This window comes from Buteo buteo, chromosome 2 (genome assembly GCF_964188355.1).
Source record: "Buteo buteo chromosome 2, bButBut1.hap1.1, whole genome shotgun sequence".
NCBI lineage: Eukaryota > Metazoa > Chordata > Aves > Accipitriformes > Accipitridae > Buteo > Buteo buteo.
In genome coordinates this window covers 16,582,155-16,603,172 of record NC_134172.1, presented here as the reverse complement: position 1 = coordinate 16,603,172, position 21,018 = coordinate 16,582,155, and the positions used below count along the sequence as shown (strand labels likewise).

At 42.3% G+C, this 21,018-nt stretch overlaps 1 protein-coding gene across 8 annotated transcripts in view; it reads right to left on the bottom strand.

Annotated features, from left to right (window-relative positions):
* EPC1 (enhancer of polycomb 1) overlaps positions 1–19,781 on the bottom strand; it is a 71,304-nt gene extending 51,523 nt beyond the window's left edge. For 6 of the 8 annotated variants that reach the window (XR_012652963.1, XR_012652964.1, XM_075046254.1 and 3 more), the window contains exon 1: positions 2,210–2,599. Coding sequence is in view for 4 of the 8 variants with exons in the window: in XM_075046254.1 (XP_074902355.1) it covers positions 2,210–2,362 (153 nt within the window). In the remaining 4 variants the exon portion in view is untranslated. Of the gene's footprint in view, positions 1–2,209; positions 2,603–18,608; positions 18,713–19,453 lie in introns of those variants that run through there. The other 2 variants (XM_075046283.1, XR_012652962.1) reach the window with 2 other exon arrangements.
* Between the last annotated feature and the right edge of the window lie 1,237 nt (positions 19,782–21,018).

Below are 21,018 nucleotides of genomic sequence, written 5' to 3'. Positions count from 1 at the left end.
CATATATTTAAAACAAAGGCATGAGCAAACTTTAACTGTGGGAAGTCTTTACTCACACCTACAGCTCTGAAGTTTAACCCTCAAAGCTAGATTTAGTAAACAGAAGCATCACATTAACCACAGAAACAAGTCTTATAATTAACGTTTAAAAATTTTCCCTTGCCCATGAGTACTTTTACTTAGCTAAGACATGTATCTCTGGGTTTATGGAGGTTATATAGTTACTCCATGTAATTTTCTAGCCTGAAAACTTATAACTGCCAGGCAAGCAGTAAAAAGGAAGAAAGATAGCAAACTGGCATTTCTACATAAATACATGCATGCATGCACACTTGCTCACTTCAACTGAGAAATAAGCTCGGAATGCAAGCATCATAGCAAACAAAATTTAAAATTCTGGTACAAGTGGAAATTAAGGGTGCTCTCTCTCATATTCAGAATCTACAAGTATCAATTCAGAATACATCTACTGTGTAAAAAGAAACAGGAGCATCTAAGCATAGCTACCTGCTGCTTAAATACTACTACTAAATGGATACCATGCTAAAGTTTTGAGCACCTTCACTTCACAAAAATAAGCACCACCAAAACAAAACCATAAAAAACCCCACCACCCACCACCAAGAAAGCCTCACGCTTCATAATACACATTTTAGTGGATGTTTAAAAGCAACTTATGACTTGCACAGGACTTGGAAATATTGAATTATGTTAAAATGGTAGGCAGTTACACTAGAAAAGCCTCAGAAAGCAGTTAGTGAACGGAGACCACAACATGCAAAGAGTACCACTCTCTAGAAATCATTCAGCCTGAAGACACTTCATAAAAAAATCACAGAACCAGTTAACTTAGAACAACAGTGCCACAAAGAGAAGACTATATTTAAAGAATATATGTGTATTTTGAGTTTTAGAGAAGTAACTCCAAATTTGCTACATCTGGAAATACAAACAGGAACTTTAGAGCCTGTCACGGTAGAAGGACAATGGAAGCCTGACAGCTAGCAAAACTCAAGACTAAAATTGTCACGTTTGTTATCACTAAATTCCAAAACTTGTTTACATAACCGTATTTCTACAGTTCTCCCCTATTTGCTGTGCTTAACGCACAAATGGGGAAAACTGATTATACGAACGAAATAACTGAAGATCTGCAAACGCTGAAAGTAACAAATAGCCCACTTCAGCAGGGGTCTTCATCAACAACGGCCACTGAACGTTATACCTATCTTGGAAACTGCTGAGTGAATGATTAAGTGATCCTTAAGTTCGAAAAGGCTTAAGTTTCATTCTCCACGGAGACAGCAAACTGAGAGGGAAGTGGTAGACTTTTGGCCTCCAAATTCGGATTTTCTTACTCCTAATAGTATTTCAGTACTGACTTTTGTACTTCCACGTAGCGAACATCACCATTTTAGTTAACGCCGAGCTAAGTTCACGCCGGAGCAGCTCCCGCCGGCCTGCGGCGCGCAGCCGAAGCCCGCGCAGCCTGGCGGCAGCCCGCCCGCCCGCCCGCAGGAGGCACGCCACCACGACACGTGCGCGGGGACGCCGGCAACGACAACAACGCTCCGGCGGCCGGCGCCGGGCCCCGCTCAGCTCCCCGCACCCCTAACTCCGGTATCCCGTCCCGTCCCGTCCCCCCGAGCCCGCAGCCGGCCCGGCCATTGGTCCCCGCTCGCCCCACGAGGGCGGCCCGGGCCGGCGCGCGCTCCCGCGCCAGCCGCCACAACTTCCGAGCGCCACCCGCCGCCGAGCGCCCCCTGCGGCGGCGGCCGGCTCGGCAGCGCCACCCGGTGGGGCAGAGCGGGCACGACGGCGCCGCCGCCGCCGCGGCCCGTCTCCTCGCCGCTGCCGCACAAGGCCCGGCCCAAGAACCAAGAGACAAAATGGCGGCCGCCCGCGGTATCACGTGACCCCCTTTGTGCCTTTCGGGGCCTGGCGAAAGGGCCGCCAGCTACCGCGGGGCGCGGGCCGGGGGGAGAGGGGGCCGTAGGAAAGCGCCGGGGGAAGGTGCGGTACAGGGCCGCCGGGCTCGGCGCCTTCCCTCCCCAGGTCCCCGTCCGTCCGCCCCCCCCCCTCCCGGCGGGCGGGGAGAGTGGGGAGAAGATGGCGGCCATTTTGTGCTTGCGCAGAGGCGAAGGTGGGGGCCCCGGGTGCGGGGGGGATGGAGGGACCCGGCCGAGGGGGGGGGGGGGGTCTCACGTACCGACTCCTCTTCCTTCTCCATGCCCGTGGGCATCTGCGGCACGGCCCGGTTAATGGAGGCATATTCGGCCAAGTCGGGCAGGTCCTCGCAGCGGAAGACGGGCAGCGGCTTGGACGCGTCCAGCGCCCGGGCCCGGAACGACAGTTTGCTCATGTTAGGCGGCGATGGCGGCTCCGGCTGGGGAGGGGGGGGCGACAGCAAGAGCGCTCCGAGCTGAGAGCCGGACCCCGCCGAGCGCTCTCATGGAGGGACCGGGGCTCCCCCGGCAGGGCGGGGCGCACTCCGACACGGGGCCCGGCGGCGCCGGCTGGCGCGGCTGGGCTGGGCGCTGGCTTCTCTCCTCCGCCGCTCCGGCTCCGCTCAATACGCCACGGCCAACATGGCGGACATTAAACCTCGACTGGCCGCCTCTTTCAGCCAACCCCAGCGCCACAGCCATTCCCACACTGCATCGCGCAAGGGCGCGGGCACAGCGCCGCCCGGGGGAGAGCGCGCGCAGCGCGGGCACGGGAGCGCGGGCTCGGGAGCGCGGGAGAGCTCGGAGCGGCCGGGCAGCGGGCACGGGGCACCGCTGGCGGGGGGGTGTGGGGGCGCCGCTGCTCCCCGCGGGACCCCGTCTCGCGTGGGGGGGGGGGGAGAAGGGGGGGAGCCTTCCCTCAGCGTGCGGCCAGGGCCGCTCCGCTCGCCCGCCTCTGAGCTACGCCGGGCGAGGCGCGCTCCGCTCCTGCGGGGGCAAGGCGGTTCAGCCGATCCCCGCGCCCCCCCCCCGGGGCGGGGGAAGCCTCCCCGGGGTAAACGGAGCAGCGCCTTTCCCTGACAGCCTCCTGGCTTACGGGGAACCTGAGGAAGACAAGGGGGGAGAGCGGGAAAATGCCGGCCCCGACCCGTCCGGCCGCTCGGGGGGCCGGCTGGGCGCCGGACCGAAGGACAGCCTGCCCCGAGCGCTGAACTTACCCCGACCCGGGCGGGCGGCGGGGCCGCCCGGTTCCCTTCGAGCGCGGCGCCCCCCGAGCGAGGGCCCGAGCGGCGCCCGCCGAGGGGCTCCGGCTGCGGGGCGGCGGAGGGGCCGCCCGGGGAGGGGGCAGCGCTCCTCGCCTCAGGGCCCGGCCCGAGCCCCGCGGCGGCCCCGGCCCCCGGCGTCCCGCGGCGCCTCGGGCAGCCAGGCGGCACCCCCTGCCCCCGCGGCGGCACCTGCCCGCCGGGCCCGGTCCCTCCCTGCATGGCGGAACCAGGTTCGCCTTCGTGCTAAACCAAGGAGAAACACCGGCACCTCCCTGGAAAGGTGAGGAGCCGCAGCAAGAACAGGCCGCCTCCACGACAGCACTTCTAGCCTGTTTCTCCGAGGCTTTCAGAAACTTGGTCCAGTCGCGAAGTGCAGACACGTGAACTAGTTTAACCCTTGCCTGGATTCGAGTTGCCGGTTACGCACTCGAGCGAGCTCACTGCAGGCAAAGGTTAGGACTAATTTGAGCATGACTCATTAGGTAAGCTCGTTTACATCTCAATGGTTCGATTAAATGGGTGCAGTATTCCGCTGTAAGCAACGGATAGGGAATTTAGAGTCTTGCTTGTCTCCATAACGTCTCCACATGCCGCCCCAGGTCATCCCAGCACAGCCATGAAAATATCAAAAACCGTTCGTGTTCTAGTTAAGGAACACTTCACACGCTTAGGTATGTTATGTTCTTGCATTAGGTCGTAATGTAATTCTAGTTCTATCCACCTTCTAGATCTAGAATCAATCCACCTTCTTGAAGTCTGTTTTCTGCACGTCAATGTTTGTTTTCATTAAAAAGCATGCAAAAACTGTGTTCTGTTTGAATTTAAGTATCCTTCCACTTCTAAAGCAAAACATTGTAGTTTTGTGCTGTTACATGAGAATTACTCCTGGGAAATAGAACTTTCAGAAATAGGACATAAACGTAGCAAAATCATTAGAACAGCCTTGGTTTGCTTAGTAATGTTAAAAATCTGATCTCTCTATAAGAGAAGGAAAAGCCATTTTTTTTAATCACATCACCTCTTTAGTGATGATACCACCATTCTCAACCTTAAACAGCTCCTAGCCACGGGATGAAATCTTGCTAGATGCAGTTCAGTTGTTAACAGCAGTTTCAAGCCAACGATTTGCATGTCTGACTTCCCCATAGGTCTCCCAAACTGTTTCACCTGCAAGTCATTTAGCTTCACAACCTCCTTGGGACAGGAAATTCTATCTGTATTGCAAACGGGTAATGCAGTGGAAGACAGCTGCGAGGGAGAATGAGACTTTTTTTTTTTTTTAAGGGAAGGTTGGGGTTTTGTTTGTTTGTTTTGTTGGGGTTGTTTTTGAAAAGGAGAATGGCATGAACTAAGGAATATCATTGTATTAATTTGTATTTCAGTAGTTACATCAGAACCAAATGTTTAAAAAAATGCATATAGCTTTTTATGCTAGTTTTAAAGCTTAAAGCACACACTCGCTAGAAACAGTAATCCTAAAGTAATCCTAAAGTAAATTGCACGTAAGACATCTACAGAGTTTTCCACAAATACTGAATAATTTAGTTTATCCAACTAGCAGACAGATAAGGTGATGACAAAAAAAAAAAAAAAAGCAATACGCTATCATAGATTGGCTTTGACCTAAAACACTAAATGAAAATGAAATGCCTGGCAGCTAAGCAAAAAATAAGGCCATTAAATATAACTCCCCACTTCTACTGATGAAAGAAAACCAATACATAATGAAAAGTGAAGTATAGAAAATATCCTGAACTATAAAGAAAGAATATTCAAGTTTAAACTTATCCCTAACTGACCTTTGAATTTCTAACCCTACCACAGGCTTGAGAAAAGTGCAGAACAAGCAGAATGGACAATAGCATTTGGATACAAACAGGACAGTATGCATTAAGAAAGAGGTTTGGCCTGAAACTCTTGGACTCATCAGCTTTTAATGTTTTGCCAATAAAATAGATTGCATTTAACTATTTTGTAGCAGAAGTTGATTAGCCCTCAAAATTGCCTAAATTAATTTGCTAGTAAGATGAAAAGTGATATTTGAAAACAGTGCGACATCAGCCCTAATTTTTATTCTGTAAAGGTGATAACAGGAAAAAGTATAGAACATGAACAGGCCGATGTTTCTATTTTACCTTCCTTTCAGTTAGGATATGCAGATATATTTTAAGTTTTGGCATTCTGTAGCATTTACCAAAATGCTAACATTACATTTGTAGACATCAGTGCTGCACTATGACAGTAGTTAATGTAAAATTGGTACGTTTTGCAATATGACCAAAATACTCTTTGCCAGCTCTCAGTAAAAGATCAGTAAGTGTAAACTCATTTCTTGTACCAAAGTGCTATGTGTCCATTTTAAAAACTGAAATTTAATGAACTGTAAGGTAACTGAAATATAATGAATACGGCATTTTGGACTGCTGTTCTTTTTTTTTGTATGAACCACTGAAATTAGATCTTTAACACTGGAGGCGTTTCTTTAAGGCTCCATCTTTTTATGATCTCTTCTTTCTTAAGAAATACTTAAGAAGCTTTACTAAAATGAAAGAACTTGGTACATCAGCTATGCAGGTGGTAAATATAACCATTTCAATATACATTCAAGAGTACTAAATTCAGACTGAGCATTAAGGGTGAAGATCCAACAACTTGATCCATACAGCTACAGAAAGGGGTCTCCTGTCGTATCATCTAACTCAGGTTTGTGAAGCCCAAAAACTTAACTTGCTATTTTGGTTTGCAACTTCTATGTACCATTTTACAAGTTTTTACACATTTTAGTATTTACTTAATTTTGTGGCTTAAAACCTCTCCAAGTTAAAGAAAGACTTTCAGTAGTTTCTTTAAGCATGAGTTGTAGACTTCTGAACAGGAGTTTAATATTGTCTCCCATTCTAAGAGCAATCATTGGTTCTAGTCAGAAAATAGCTATATGCATAAAGGGCATATAGGTTAAACTGTGTGTCATTTTTGGTGCTTTCTGGAATCAAGCAACTCTATATTTTAAGGATATAAAATTCTAGGAGACAGTTGTTCAACTTCTAAAACCCCTTTTTTAAATATTCTTTTTTTTTTTTAATATTAGGAGTTTATCTCCAATTAAGTACATTATATAAAGGCAAGTATAAAATAAAAGGAGCTAAAGATTGAAATAAAGTATAATACAAAGGCTGGTATTGCATATATAAGTTTTCTATTGTTCTACTTTTAAGGAAAGCCTGTTTATTTGAGAAAATAAATATCCACAGCAATACATAGTATTAACAGTGAACATTTGATGTCATTCCACTCTCCAGCCTCATTGGAAGAGGGAGGTTTGTTTGGTTTTGGTTTTTTAAGCTTTCTTCCTTCCTTCCCCTCCCCCCCAAAATAATGATACACTGAAATCCAGAGTCAAACTAGGGTTACAAACCACGTACATTTGTCTCCTTACATACATTCATTTTCTCTAGCCATACTTTTCTTGTACCTACTTAAAACTGTAGCAGACAACAACTAAAAGCAGAACACGTTCAAGGTAGGGCATGTTTCTTATTTGCCAACCATTTAAAAATATTTCTTACATACAGAAGATAATACAGTATTTTCATAAACTAAGGAATATGCCGAGTACACTAAACTATACACTAACTTGCATATCCATAACTATTTGCAATTTTTAATTTTTCTCACTCTGGGACTACTTTACACCCTGCTTCTACTATTGTAGAGCTCACTAAGTCATCATTTATTTATACAGCAATTTTGTTGACCTGTTTTTTGCCTTTTATCTCCATAAATGCTGACTACTCTGAACTGATAAAAAGTATCATTGGTCATCTTTTTCCCACTTTCAATGATCAAGCATTAAGAAATGAAATTACCATACTTGGGTTTCTTTCCAGAATTAATTACCCTTAGGGGTATTTGGAAAGATACAGGTGGCTCTTTTGTTCTGTAGTAAGTTATTATGGCTTCTGTATGTATATTCCTGTTTTACATTTGGTACTGACGCTTCTGTTCAAGTTTTTTTCTCAGCTATCTTTTTTGGAATGTTTTATAATACTACAGATAGCTATATTGTTTTAAATCATGAGCTACCTGGAGTTTTGATTAAAGTGAGATAAATGTAGGCAAATATGACACTAGACGTTCTTCGTTATTTTATAAAATGTCCATTTCAGTAGTAAGTAGATGCATATAGAAATTATCTTAACAGCATGAAGATTTCAACCATAAATGAACTGATGTAATTCATAGTGAATTTCACCTTATTTGCTGGTGTCAGCTGTCTGTTTTAAAAGAGATAACGGAACCGTCAAATATATTTAAAGAGTTCAGACACCATATTACAAAACTGGTGTAGAACAACTTTGTGATAACTTCTGCCTTTTTTTTTTAAATATAATTTAGTGTTTCATAGCTTTGGTATCTCAAAGAATGGTATGATATGTTCACTTAGCTATTTTAGGTGTTAGTGGTTGAGATGCAATAGGTACAAGGCTTGTTTGAAGTTCTTTCTGAATCATAATTTGAATAGTGACCAAATAAATGGCTTCCTCAATTCTTGTCTCAATGAGGGGAAAGTGATCTCTTTCATATACATATGAATTTTTGTTTCTGTAATGAACAGGTAGATAGGTATATGTACTGCATGCCCAAATCCAGTTACCTTTTATTTTTGTAAGCACTTCCAGTTTACACTGCAGAATGCCAAATAGAGATGAAAAAGTATAATACTGCATTTAATCTCCTATTTCTGTTACCATTCAACAGAATGTAAGTAAACATAATCCTTTAGATTCCAAAGATGACTAAAAAATTTTTAATTTGGAGATATAAACAAGAGGTAAAACAAGAAGCTTGGAAATGTTAAACATGAGTATGTGATTTTTCCACTATAAAACCAATGATTGCTATTCTCACGAGCAGTGTCTTACTAGAAATGACAAGAAAAGTAGCATTACAAAACTAGTTGTGTTATTAACATTCAGAACAGAAACACAGAAATTGGCTTTCCTAAAAAAAACCTGAAGTTTTAACACTTTGTTGCAAGTGGCCGTACTTAAAACTGGATAAGGCATTACCATGTGATCAATGGGTTTCACATTTTAAAACTACATGCAGGAAATCACAAGACAACATTATTTTGCATTAGGTAATGCTAACAAAACCAAGATAGGCTGAAATGAACAATAGTTCTGTAATTTCTCAGGCTCTCCTGAGAGACTGTCACTGTAATGTGTTGCCTTTGTTAACAATACTGGTTTAAGATACTGCGGTCCCGCTTTCTGCCCTGCTGTTCATTCTTTCTCATTTGTATCAGCACCACTGCTTGGGAAGCTGCACTGAGTACCAAGTGGGAATCCGATCAGATACTTTAACAACTCAGCAAAAAAACTCAACTACATAAATCAGAAGAAAAGATCCATGTTAGAAGTTATATTCCCCCACTAGCTACAGTTTACTGCCACTGCCTCTTCTTCGGATGATCCAGTTTGTGAAGGCTACAGAATACAGTAGTCTGGAATAATAAAACCTGTGCAAAAAGGATTTGAAAATTATAAAACTGTATATGCAATTTAATTCGCACTCAAAACAGTAACACACTGTCATATGCTATATTTGAAAACCTTTGCCTACAAGACTAGTGTCTGAACTAGGCTATAATTGAAGGATTTCTTATTTTCTTTCAGACTAATTACATATCACTATGTATGGGTGGGGTTTTACAGTTTCAAGTACATATATAACAGGCAACGTTTTTCCACATGAGCGAAAGGAGTTAGATGCCAATTTAATGGTGTAATCTTATTTGGGGAATGTGTTGTCAGCCATACATATTCAAAAGTAGAGTCCAGCATCCTCAGGGAAACTAAGCTGAACCTGAAAGGTGTTATGCCACTGAGCTATATCCAAAAGAGAAGAAAAAGCCACTAGCCAGCAATTCTCTTCCTGAGAAGAAACAAAGCTAAGAAAGGAGCAGCGAAAGCTATTATCACATTTCTACTTTTGCAACTATAGCTATGCTCTTCAGGATGGTGGAGGCAGTTGCCTCCATAGGAGGAGGAGAGAGACTGCGAGAGGAACTAATGATTTAGGATTATTATCACAGACTCAACATTCGTCCCGACATCACCTGTACAGATAGAGCCCATTTTAACATTCTCTTGCCTAAAATGTATCTGAAAGCACAGAGGGTTTGTGGGAGTTTTTTAGTGGTGTCAGAAAGGAATTAGCTTCCTTTATATGGCTTGTTCAGGAGACTTAAGTTTTTATGTGTGTAGGGAAAACACATAACTGTGGAAGCAGTTATTCTGTTAGATATAGCAGTGGTAAAAAGACAAAAACTACGCTGAGACTCTTCTGTATTGAAAGATAACTTTCCCCATTTAAGTTTTAATGGATTCAGAATAGAATTTTAAGGGTTAAAAGATAAGTGATTTATGACTTTCTCCTTTACTCTTTTATTCCATAATATGTATTCCCTCCAAAATTTTACGCTAGGCACACCTTGAATTCTTGCTTTAGTCATCTTCTCCAGCAACTTATTTCACAAAATAGTTTTTTAGGATTATGTAGCAAGACAGACAAAGTTTTAAAATGTAACCTGTTTGCAAAGTTTTTTTTTTTGTTTTTTTTTTTTAGAAGGAGGGAAAAAAAATCAAAAACTGTCTGACTTTATGCTCCAGGTTTTTTTTTTAAAAGCCTTTAATCCAAAAAATTTTGTATTCTGAGGTACAAAACAATAATAATATTAAAAATAATAAAATCTGAGCTGGGCAGACAGGCTAGCCACTTCTTAATTAGGCATGGACTTCTGCAAACATTGGTTTATAACACATGAATAATTTCTGAGTCAAGTGAAGTAAATCACATGATCATGTATTTCCACTAGAAGAGCTAACAGAAGGGAAAAAAAAAAACCAAAACAAAACAAAAAAGCAAACAAAACCCCAAACAAACAAAAATGCCCAAACCAACCAAATACAAAAGCCCCACCTTCTTTTGCCAACACAACTGCTAATTCTTTAATCAAAGAGCTAAGTATAGATTACTTTGATACTCTGCATAGGATAAGGTGAAAGGCTAAAAGTGTGAAACAGAAGTAGAGAAATTATGGTTGTACATAGGTCTGATGGTAGGCACAGTGTTGCACACTGTCCTGAATCCTTCAATTGACCATTAAGTTAAAAACAAACAAACCAAAAAAACCCCACCACGAACACACGCCCACACCACTACATGAAGCTTAGGCTGCCACAGTGTTCACACACCAACCCAGGACCCCAGATAAAGGGAATATACCGGGGACAAGCTACATTGCTTTGCATAACTTTAGAAAGTTTACTACTACACCGTTAATTGCATGGCTCTATATATGTGCAAATGTGTAACAAATTCAATCCAGGTAAACTCTTATGGTCTAACTTTTTGTTTTTAAAATAAATAATTTACTTTAATACCTTACACTCCTAAGATAGAAATCCTATCTCGCAAGTCAATCTATGAAAATTGTTTCAAGTGCTTGAGAGCTTCTGGATAGTACAATCAAGTATTTGCAGATCTTCAGAATTACATTGCTGATGTTAAATGATGTGAAGTTATAGTCTGGTATCTACTCTATCATGTCAAATGCTTTAAACTGCAGTTCCTGAATCAGAATGAAAGTAGTGTATCTGCTTGCCTCAGACAATTCAGGAAAACATTGATTTATACCTAGATAAGAATTAGCTAGGCTTCAGAAGTCTTTTGGTGCAGGAAAGTATACTTGCATCTTGGAATGAAGAGGCATTTCCTAATGCGTATGTTTAGATTGGAGCGGAGGTGGCCAAGCTTTTTTTTTTTTTTTTTTTTATTTAATGTTAGTAGTACCTACCTACACACCTACAGTATGACTAAAACCTCATTAATTCCATATCAAATTAATAGGATTGTGTTATTAAGTACCTAATACAGGTTATACCATCTTTACTTAAGATAAATACATTTCTCCAAAGAAAGGAAAAACCCCACAGATAACTCAGCTTTTGGATTTCAAAAGTCTGATGTTATTAATTTGCAAGAACACAAAAATTCTTTCAATCTCAGATGTGGATTCCTTTACACTACACACTGTAGTTTGATTTAAACTTTTAAATTAAGGATGAGACAGCATTATAAAGATATTGTTTGTCTTCTGGGATACAAACTATAGTCACAATCATATTTATAATTAAACATTTATATACTCACTTCAGAAAGCTCAAATTAATAACACTGTATTAGGAAAAAAGCTATGTTTGAATATCTATACCCAGCAGAGGAGGCTAGATCTGAATACAAAACTGATCTGATAAGACTGTTTTGAGATATATATATATATGTATGTCTTCACATGATAGCATCAGAGCCATAAAAATGGAGAACTCTGATAGGGTTAACCTGGAGAAAATAGATTTTCAGAGGTTTTTTTAACATTTAGAGAATGCAAAAAACCTCATGGAAGTTGGGAAAATGTTGAGAGGGGAAGTGTTTTGGTTTAGATGGAAATATGAAGTTGCCCTGAGAAGAAAGACAGAGAAATCATATTCGATTATTTTCTCTATGTTGCTAATGTAGGTGGTCTCAGAAAACCGAAGCTGATGTGGTATCATTGCCATTTTCTTCTCCCCCTCACCCAGTGAAAACCCTAAGTCTGCTCTAAGGGCAACCTGAGAAACACAACCAAGTGAAAAGTAGTTTTCTCAAATCATTTAGAGTCCAAGCAGTTAAGGGTTTCACCCCCTCACCAACACAGACACTCCATTCTCATTCTCTTATTAAATAATGTGTTAGTTTTACAGTTGTTTGACACTCTGTTGATCTGCCCAACAGAAGACGACAGACCACTGTCATTAACACAGGGGCCTGTGCATGAGCCAGGTACTGGTCACAAGTGCCAAGTCTGCTGAACTTCATCTGATCTGTAAGCAACTAAAGAAGGGTGTTAGCACAAATGGACATGACCTAATAAATAAAAAAAAGGGGGGGGGGGGGAGAACATAGAAGATAAGAAGGAAAACAGTTTTTTACATTTAAGTTGCTCATCTGAAAGTCTGCTTGACTAGAGCTTCCAAGCCCTACAGAGTCCTGTGATACCCAATTTTTAGCTTGGAAATTGATTCAGAGTTAACAAAAGAAATCAGAATACTTTCTTACTGAATCTTCATTCATTATGTGATTATAAATGGATATGGGCCAAACAGAATGTGTGTATGCAGAGTCATCAGATATAAGATTTTTCCCCTCTGTTATACAGCATGGCTTCTCCTTAAAAGATGCTGGTTCTGGCACCTTTCTTGAATTGTGAATACACGATCGCATTGTCTAAAGGCACCAAGATATTCTGTCTTGTATGGATAAAACCATCAGAAATAACATAACTGCTCTGCATCATAACATTTGAAATTAAATTTTAAATTTTCTTAAGAAAAAACTCTCTGAACAAATTCAGTCAGGTAACATGCCCTATCTAAAAGCTGTCAGGTAAAAGGACCCTTTGAAGAAATTATCCTTTTAGTCATCAGGTTATGGCAACACCAAAATTCGTAGTAAACAGATACAGGACCTAAGGGATGCCTATAATGCTGGAAGGCCCAGATCCAAGTCACATAGTTTTTTAGCCTGTTTGAACAAACATGGAAGACTCTCTCTTATTTGTGTTAATGAATATTCAAGATGCACACACCTGTGAGGCCAGGCAGGTCTTGTGTCCATTTAGCAAGTTTCTTAAAGCTCTGAAGGGGTGTGAGGATTAAGAGCTAACTTTTCATTACCTAAATCATGCACGAGTCAGTATAAGCAAACACTGGGGCATGGGATTTATCTGTTTGAGGACATTCACATCCAGGCTAGTCATACTAGGCAGATGGAGATCTGGTCAGGATACTCAGTGAAGTTTAAAATTTGGTTCATATTGCAGCAGAAATCCAAAATATGCGGGTTTTTTTGTTGGGGTCTTTTTGTTGTTTGTTTTTTTAAAGATGTGATTTATTTGACCTGTTTCTTTTCAGTGACTAAGGATTACAGATTTAACAATATCCATCTAAAGTCAGGTGAAGCAAGTTGTACATTAAGTGTTTACAAGACAGTGATTCCAATTTACTCAGAAGCATAGCTTACTTATCTATTGAGGCATGAGTTAACACCACCTTACACGCTCATTACCTAGATATCTAACCATATACTTGTAAAACAATCAAAATCAAAATGTAACCTGACAAAAAGAAGACTGCTCTAGGAGGAACAAGTCCTTGGTTCTGCTCACTGTTCCTAGGGCTTCCTACATTTCACATTTAAACATTATTGAGTAAAATCCATGAAGCAGCCCTGGGAACAGGGATGAGATCCAGCCCACCTCTTTCCCTCTTCCTCAGGGAATTCCAGTGCTCAACACATTGTAAAATCTAACTCCTCCTTTTCCCTTTTCCTAGCAAAAGTGATCCAGAACATCTTCAACAACAGAAAATGGAGAATCAGCATCCCACCATTTGAAACCATTTGCTCCAGGTTTGAATTTCCACAGACTGCAGAAGGCCCAGCATTTAGAGCTCTTGCTATTTTTTACTGGTGCTCAAACCAACAGACATTGGCATCCGTAAATACTGTTTTCTATTGTATGTCTCTGAGCAACTTTCCATTTACCACCTGGGACCTCCATAACAGCATCTCAACTCCTTGCACAACTAGTGAAGACTAGTACTCACATGTTATTTGGCAGTTCCCTTCTCTCTCTGTTGTTTATACAGGTGGATAAGCAGAAAGAATAATTTTTCGCAAATGTACTTACTTTTTAAGCACTGCGATGCCTACTTTAAGGGCCAAATTCTGACCACCATTTTTAGACTCTAGCTATTTTCAGTAGGGAATTTATGAACAAAACTTCCTATTAAGGAAATCTGGGTGTTATCTTGCTCGTGGGGCCAAAGGACAGTCCAGTGGTAACAAGATATACTGGAAACATGACTTAGCTAAGCATCTAAAGAAGCCCATGGAAGCTGAAGCCACTGGTATGCGGTCATATGTGTCCAAGGCATACTTTGTTACTCACAACAGCAAGTCAGAGAAATTCTGTTTCAAAGGACCAATAATTCCACACCCCACACATTTATTAAAGCATTTAAAATCTAGGATTGTCTCAAAGATTTGGACCTCTTCACTACAACATGAATTAACTTCTTGAGCTATTTGATAGAAGAGGAAAAATATGAAGAATGCTAAAAGGTGGAAGGATGCGCTAGCCATACCAGTTTCTTCTGGCATACAGGAGGTAGAGCAGATTATTTCATAACACTGAAGAGCCATGCAAATACCAGTCTGGAAGAGGTGTGGAGGGACCCAGCTTTCTAGAAGATGAGAGTCTGAAGCAAGCAAGAAATATACCATCCTTTGTTCACAGCTGGGAAACAGGTGACCCTTGAAGCAAGTTTTTAAAAAATTATTCATTGTCATAACTTGATGCTGACATGTATGATGTGGAGTAGTACAGATAGCAAAGGCATGAAATAAGAAAGGTGAGAAACAAGACTATGTCACAAGGTTTGGAACATAAAGATACCTTACCCCCACTCCTGCAACCTTGTTGAGTGTTGAATCAAGGAAACAATGAATAGTTTAGAACACACAAAAGAGAACAGCCATGAGCCCCAGCCACCAAGGTATGTTATCACCATAGGAAAATAGAGAACACAGTGATATATGACTCAATGAAGCAGGAGTTATGGCTTTTACTTGAATCGAGTCCCAAACAATGTTCTTCTATACCACTAGCACACATCTGGGGAACTGTCTTCACATTATTGTTGGCTAACTTTGGAAGCTGATTAAATCTGCCTGGGATCTACACATCTGCATTTCTATGACAATTTTAGACAGCAGCCATCTTTACCCCATGCCTCTTACTTGAGTATGTAATACTAGTAATGTTGGTAGGACAATGTCATGAAGGCACACAGAACAATTTGGTCACCCAGCATGAGTTAAGATCTTGGAAAAGGTTATTTGATCTACAGTAGGATGTTATACTTCAAATAGTTTTAAGCCAGGATAGCTAAATATCTTGGAAAGGTGTATGGAGTCTATATAGAGTTTCTAGGTAAAAGGGAAACCGTATTAGGAGAAAAATATATTGGTTTTGCCATCTTAGAAAGGGAGGGATATATAAGGGACAAAATTAAGAAATCCACCAAGGGGAAAAAAAAAAAAAGAAGAAATAATCCCTTATGTTTTAGATCCTGGTATTCCACAGACAGGCTTTTCAGAAGGAGCAGGGTGGGGAAAACAATTAAGACAGAGCCACCCCTCAGTAATGACACTTCCACCATTTCTGCAGAAGATGCTGGAGGTAAATTAGTCGCTCTTTAGCTTTGAGAGGATGCTAAATCTTAGTCAATTCTTATTCCTTATTGGCAACACATCTGCTGGGAATTATTTCTTGTTCAACAATGGCTCAACAAGGAAGCAGGAGAGAAGTGAGGAAACTGCTGAATTGCAAAACATCAGCACTTCACTCCTCTCGCCTTATGACTTCTTGGTAGGAGTGAGAACAGGCACTTTCACCAGATGCAGCATCAAAGTTGCAAAACCATAACCAATGTTTAAGAGCAGACCCAAGTGAGTGGGAGAAAGAAGAGCAAGTATGAAGCAAGTTTCTATTCAGCATTCATGTTCTTGCTGACTTCACTGAGCTCCTCTGAGCAGCAAGATCACTAGCAATCAGTTCATTCCTAGCCTGCGTGCGCAGGCTGCAGTCACAAGAAATCATTACTTTCATAGTCCAGGATGACAAGAAGAGCAGAAGCATGAAATTACCTTCAGCAGTTTATCATTTGCTCAGTACTGTTGTCCATGGATGAGCAAACTGAACATTGGTCTACATGATGTAAAGAAGAAAATGAAAGTTGTATCAGAATTGCTCAGATGTAAATAACCCAGTGATTCTCCAAGATTTATAATTACTGTAATAGATTCAACAACAATTGGCTCTACTTCCATTGGCATAACCCAAAATGCCAACCTTGTGACCTAATGATCAGGTCTCAGAGATGGAAGAGATCCAAGATCCACGCTTTCTAAGAGGGTCCATATCTTGATACTTGTCCTCAAGACCCAGTTGTACCAGGACACCGAAGATGTAATGGTCATATTGTACTGTCATAGGCCAACAGGACTCTACGCTGCAGCCAAGACTTCATGAAAGCAGATCTTGCCTGACAGAGGAGAGATGAAAAAAAGCTGCCTGCTCTCTTGGATGTAGATGTCTCTTACTGGAAGAAGGTTACAAGACATATTTACCTAAGACAGAAGTAAATTTCACCTTCCTTTAAAAAAAAAAAAAAAAGAAAAAAAAAAAAGAAAAAGATCTCATGGCAGAGATCTACCTGAAGTTGTGTATCAGTTTCCATAAACCTAAATAATTTACTGAGCAAACTTCCTTTAATAACAAAATCTAAATGCATTTTTGAAGATTCAAGTGCTCATGAGAAGTTTACAGACTGTTTCAAACTGTCTAGTATTTGTCAAATTTATTCTTTGAAAATAATGAAGACAATGAAATGTAAAATAGATGCAAAGGTGTCTCAAATTGTCAGCTTCATATCACTCCAAAATAATAGGTACATGGATTCCTTAAAAATGTGTGAAATTTAATGTTAAACTTACTCCTGAACCTGTTGAGTTTTCTAATATATGCTCTGATCATAGGCTTGACTATGTCTTCCCACCCATCTTCTTAGAACATTAATCACTTCTGTTTTCTTAAACACCTAATATGGATGTTAGCAGAAAGCCTTCTAAAACATTTGCACGTAGAACCGAGGTGATCTGTAGGTTGTAACAAAAGAAAACAAACACACACTAATATATATTTATAAAGACATGTAAAATGCATGCTCCACTTAGCAACAGGAAAGAAAAAAACCCACCCACCTCAGGTGAATCCTGTAACAATCCGAAGGCTTAGGTTAGATTTTCCCTTCTTTACAATCCCACCTTCATACACAATCCAAACTCCTACGGACCTCAGCAAGAAATTTGCATATGCAAGCACACAAGCAAAAGGAACCTTATGGTTTACTAAGCAGTGGTGAATATAACCTTTAACTTCACAACAAGCAAACAATGGACTAGTTGCACAATAAATGTCCACCAAAGCCTTCCATATTGTATGCAAAAATAATTTTAAAACCTTTCATCCGCAGCCACTGTAAAATCATTTTGGGGGTGGGGCCGAAAATCTCATTACTGAAGAAAACTGGTCTCTAGGTACAGGATTGGGGGGGGAAAAAAAAAATAAATCTGCTTCATTACACAAACCAGCGAAAGGGTGAGGTCATGCCTGTTCCGGGCCATAGTTCATGCAACACTACAATTTTTCAAAGGTACAATTTAATTGTCTTTCTAACTAATCTGCGATTACTTTTGATACAGAGAAAAGGAAAAGATACAATAGATCAAACCGTGCCCCACCTTTCTCTCCCCCCCCCCCCGCCCCCCCGGCCCCCTCCCCCTTCAGAGCCAGGGACACAAATTGTTTCGGAGCCCCACAGCGCCACCAACACAGCCCAATGCAAAACAAAAAAGATCTCCCACCGTGTGAAAAAAAAAAAATGCGCCTAGAAAAATGCCAAAAATTACAAAATGTCTCCCAAATGTACCTTCTTGGAGGAAAAAGAATAAACCAACCACCCACCCCTCTCCCCCCTCAAAAAAACCTCCAGACATCTAGATGAAGTGTGGTGAAATAAGAACATTTATATAACTAATGCTTTAAGCTAATTGCCACAAGAGCGCTAATTTGCAAATAAAAAGGTCACTGTTTAGTAAGAGACATAACTTAATATAAAGCCTGTTATGTCAATCTCCACCTTCACCATACCAAGGGCAGTTTTCCCCCGTACTTTAGACCAAAGTAATCCATCAAGAGCCATCACAAATGGCATTGTAAACTCTTTTAGCCACGACCAGACCTTGTAGCAGCAACACAATATGCTTCTTCACATACTAGAGCTGCATTATATTTATAAAGACAGTCACATATTTGGTCCTGGCTCCTTTTATTACTCGGTAAAGAACCCCCCCCCCCCCCCCAAACAAAAAGCCAGAACCAAAAAACCCCCAAGTCAATCTGGAAAATATCCGAGTTCTTATACTCTTAAATTGAACTTAAATTGCTGTTAAGCTTCGCGTGTATGAAATTTTAAAGAGGAAACAAAACTGACTTCAGCAATTGTCGATATTAAGGAGAGACATCGTTGGGTGGGATACACACGAGATCAAAGCTAAGAAAAATACAAGGCTACGTTTTGTTCATCCACACAAGGAAACCCCTCCACAGCACCAACACACGCTAAAAACCGCAGCGACGAATATTTTTGGTGAAAACCACAAAACTTACCTTCGGAGAAGGCAGTCCTTGCAAAACGGCTGTAACAATATGGACCGCATATTCGCTCTCCTACAGCCAGCCACCTCCATGCTGCAAAGGGCTCCCCGAACATCCTTAAAATATTTCGCAAATGCAAAAAGTGAGACTTTTCTTTCTTTCTTTTTTTTTTTCCTCTTTTTTTTCCCTCCCCCCACCCCCCCCCGCTCCCCGTCACCCCCGCCAGGCTCGCCGGGCGAGGAAGGAGGCGGCTTCCCCGAGGGTCTGCGGGCGATGCCGGCGGGCGGCCGGCAGCCGGGGCGGGGGCGCCCGGCGCCGCCGGGGTCACAACTTTGCCAGGGCCGGCGGCGGCTGGATGGGCTCCGCGGGCAGCGGCCCCCCCGCCCCTCCGCGCTCCCCCCCCCCCTCCCCGCCGCCGCCTGGAAAAATGCAGTGTGCCATTTTACACCCGCCTTTGAAACACACAGGACCAAAGTCTAGCGCTGGTTTTCGGTGACACTGCAAAACTACGGCTCGCTCCGCGCAACCCCCCCCCCCCACCCCCCCGCCCCATCCCTCCCCTCAACGAGAGCAGCCGCCTCTTGCGAATTAATAAAGACGGACAGCCGGAGAAAATCATTCCGAGACTTTGGCGTTTTCCCGGCTCCCCCTGCCCGACCCCGGAGCAAGTTTCTGCCGAGAAGCGCATCCATCCCTCGGCCTCCCCCCGCCGCCCGCACCCCGGCCCCGCCGCCGTTAGCAACCTCGCAGCATCTAAAAAAGCCAGTCATGCCTGAAACAAAATCCACGATTCCTGGAAAGTGGGGAGGCTCGGATCCCCGCAAAGGCTCCCTTTACTTACGAATATAAATACCTACCTTATGAAAGAACTAAATTAACACTAAATTCAACAGATACATCCGTTACGGCAGGAATAGTTTTTCCATAAATACTGTTTTAAAAACCCCTCCTTATACTGACTGACAGAATTCTACCATGCTGCCCACAAACAAAATGGCTGTGGCACCGAGTTTTTTGGTTCCTCCCACTGTGCCTCCCCCTGGCCTCCAGGAAGTGGTAGAAATCCAAAATAAAATCCGCACGAAAAGTAACAATGCCGCGGCTAAACTCCGCAGGGCACCGCCAGACACCGCGGGTAGTAACGCGGATTTACCGACGTTGGACTTTCGCGAGGATTTTTATTGTTTTTAAAAGGGCATCGAGCGCTGGGAATTTACATCACTGTGTAATTTGAACTTCCTGCTTTACATATTTATAAGGTCTTTCACCTATCTTGTCAGGCTTTCAAATTAAGTGGGTTGGGAAATTTGATGCTGTGGCTCTAGTTTGGGCGCTGAGTCAGGTAGTCCCTCTGTAGCTCCGCTGGGAAAAGACGGGCAAATTCTAACGCTTTCGGTGCTCGGTGCGAGATAAAATTACCCCCCTGACATATTACGGTCTCGTAAGTGAGCGTGTGGGCGCCGAGAAGACACTGGAAGGAGGATTCTCAGCCGTAACTGAAACTTAGGCCTCTCGCACAGAAATACACGTTTTGTAACATTCATCTTTTTGCGTTTGTGGTTCACGGTAGTCTGCCTGAATTACCATCTCTGTGGAAATAATCGCGGATTTTCTCTTGTTATGACCCTGTGTAGCGTTGCAGCCCTTTAACTTTTTTGAGATTCCTCTTGAAATGAAAATAAATAGGAAAATATGGCAAGTTTAAATTAGAGATGATCATAAAAATGTCAATATGTGGTCCTCTATCTGAGCCACCGATCTTGCCAGGCAGTAGCACAGCTCCTCTCGCACGCTGCCTCCTGGGCTCTGTAGGGCCTGATTCATTTCCCAGGAGAGTCCTTTTACTGCCTTTAGTAGGAGTTACAATGGAGACAGGCTGTCAGACCTGCTGAGCCTGATCCAGCACTGTATTAAAAGACTTGAATTAATATTCCCATCCACTGCCATTCTAAACCTTTTTCAGAAGCACTGAAAAACCAGCAAAATCGGTAATTTCCCTCCCCCCCCGAACCACCTCATATTTCTAGGTCTCAGATTTAAAAAAAAAAAAACAACCAAAAACCTGCAAAGAACTTGGAGCAAATTTTGCCATTATTATTATTTATTTGTATTATCATGCTGTCTAGCAGCCTTAATCCTGGACTATGATTACAATGATATACCGTATAGAAATATAGGACAAAAAGATAATTCCTGCCCTGAAGAGCTCAACAGTATAAGACAAAAGACAGCAGATGGCTACAGACAGATGAGGGAAACAATGAGACTGTATTGATCAACCGGGAAGGCACAGTTTGCAACACACCACCAGCCTAACTCTTGTTTCTGTGTATATGTCATGGTGAAGAAGACATAAGGTGGGATTTGATGAAGACAATTAATTGGGCTTGGGGCTGCTGAAAGAAGACTTCTCCAGCAAGAA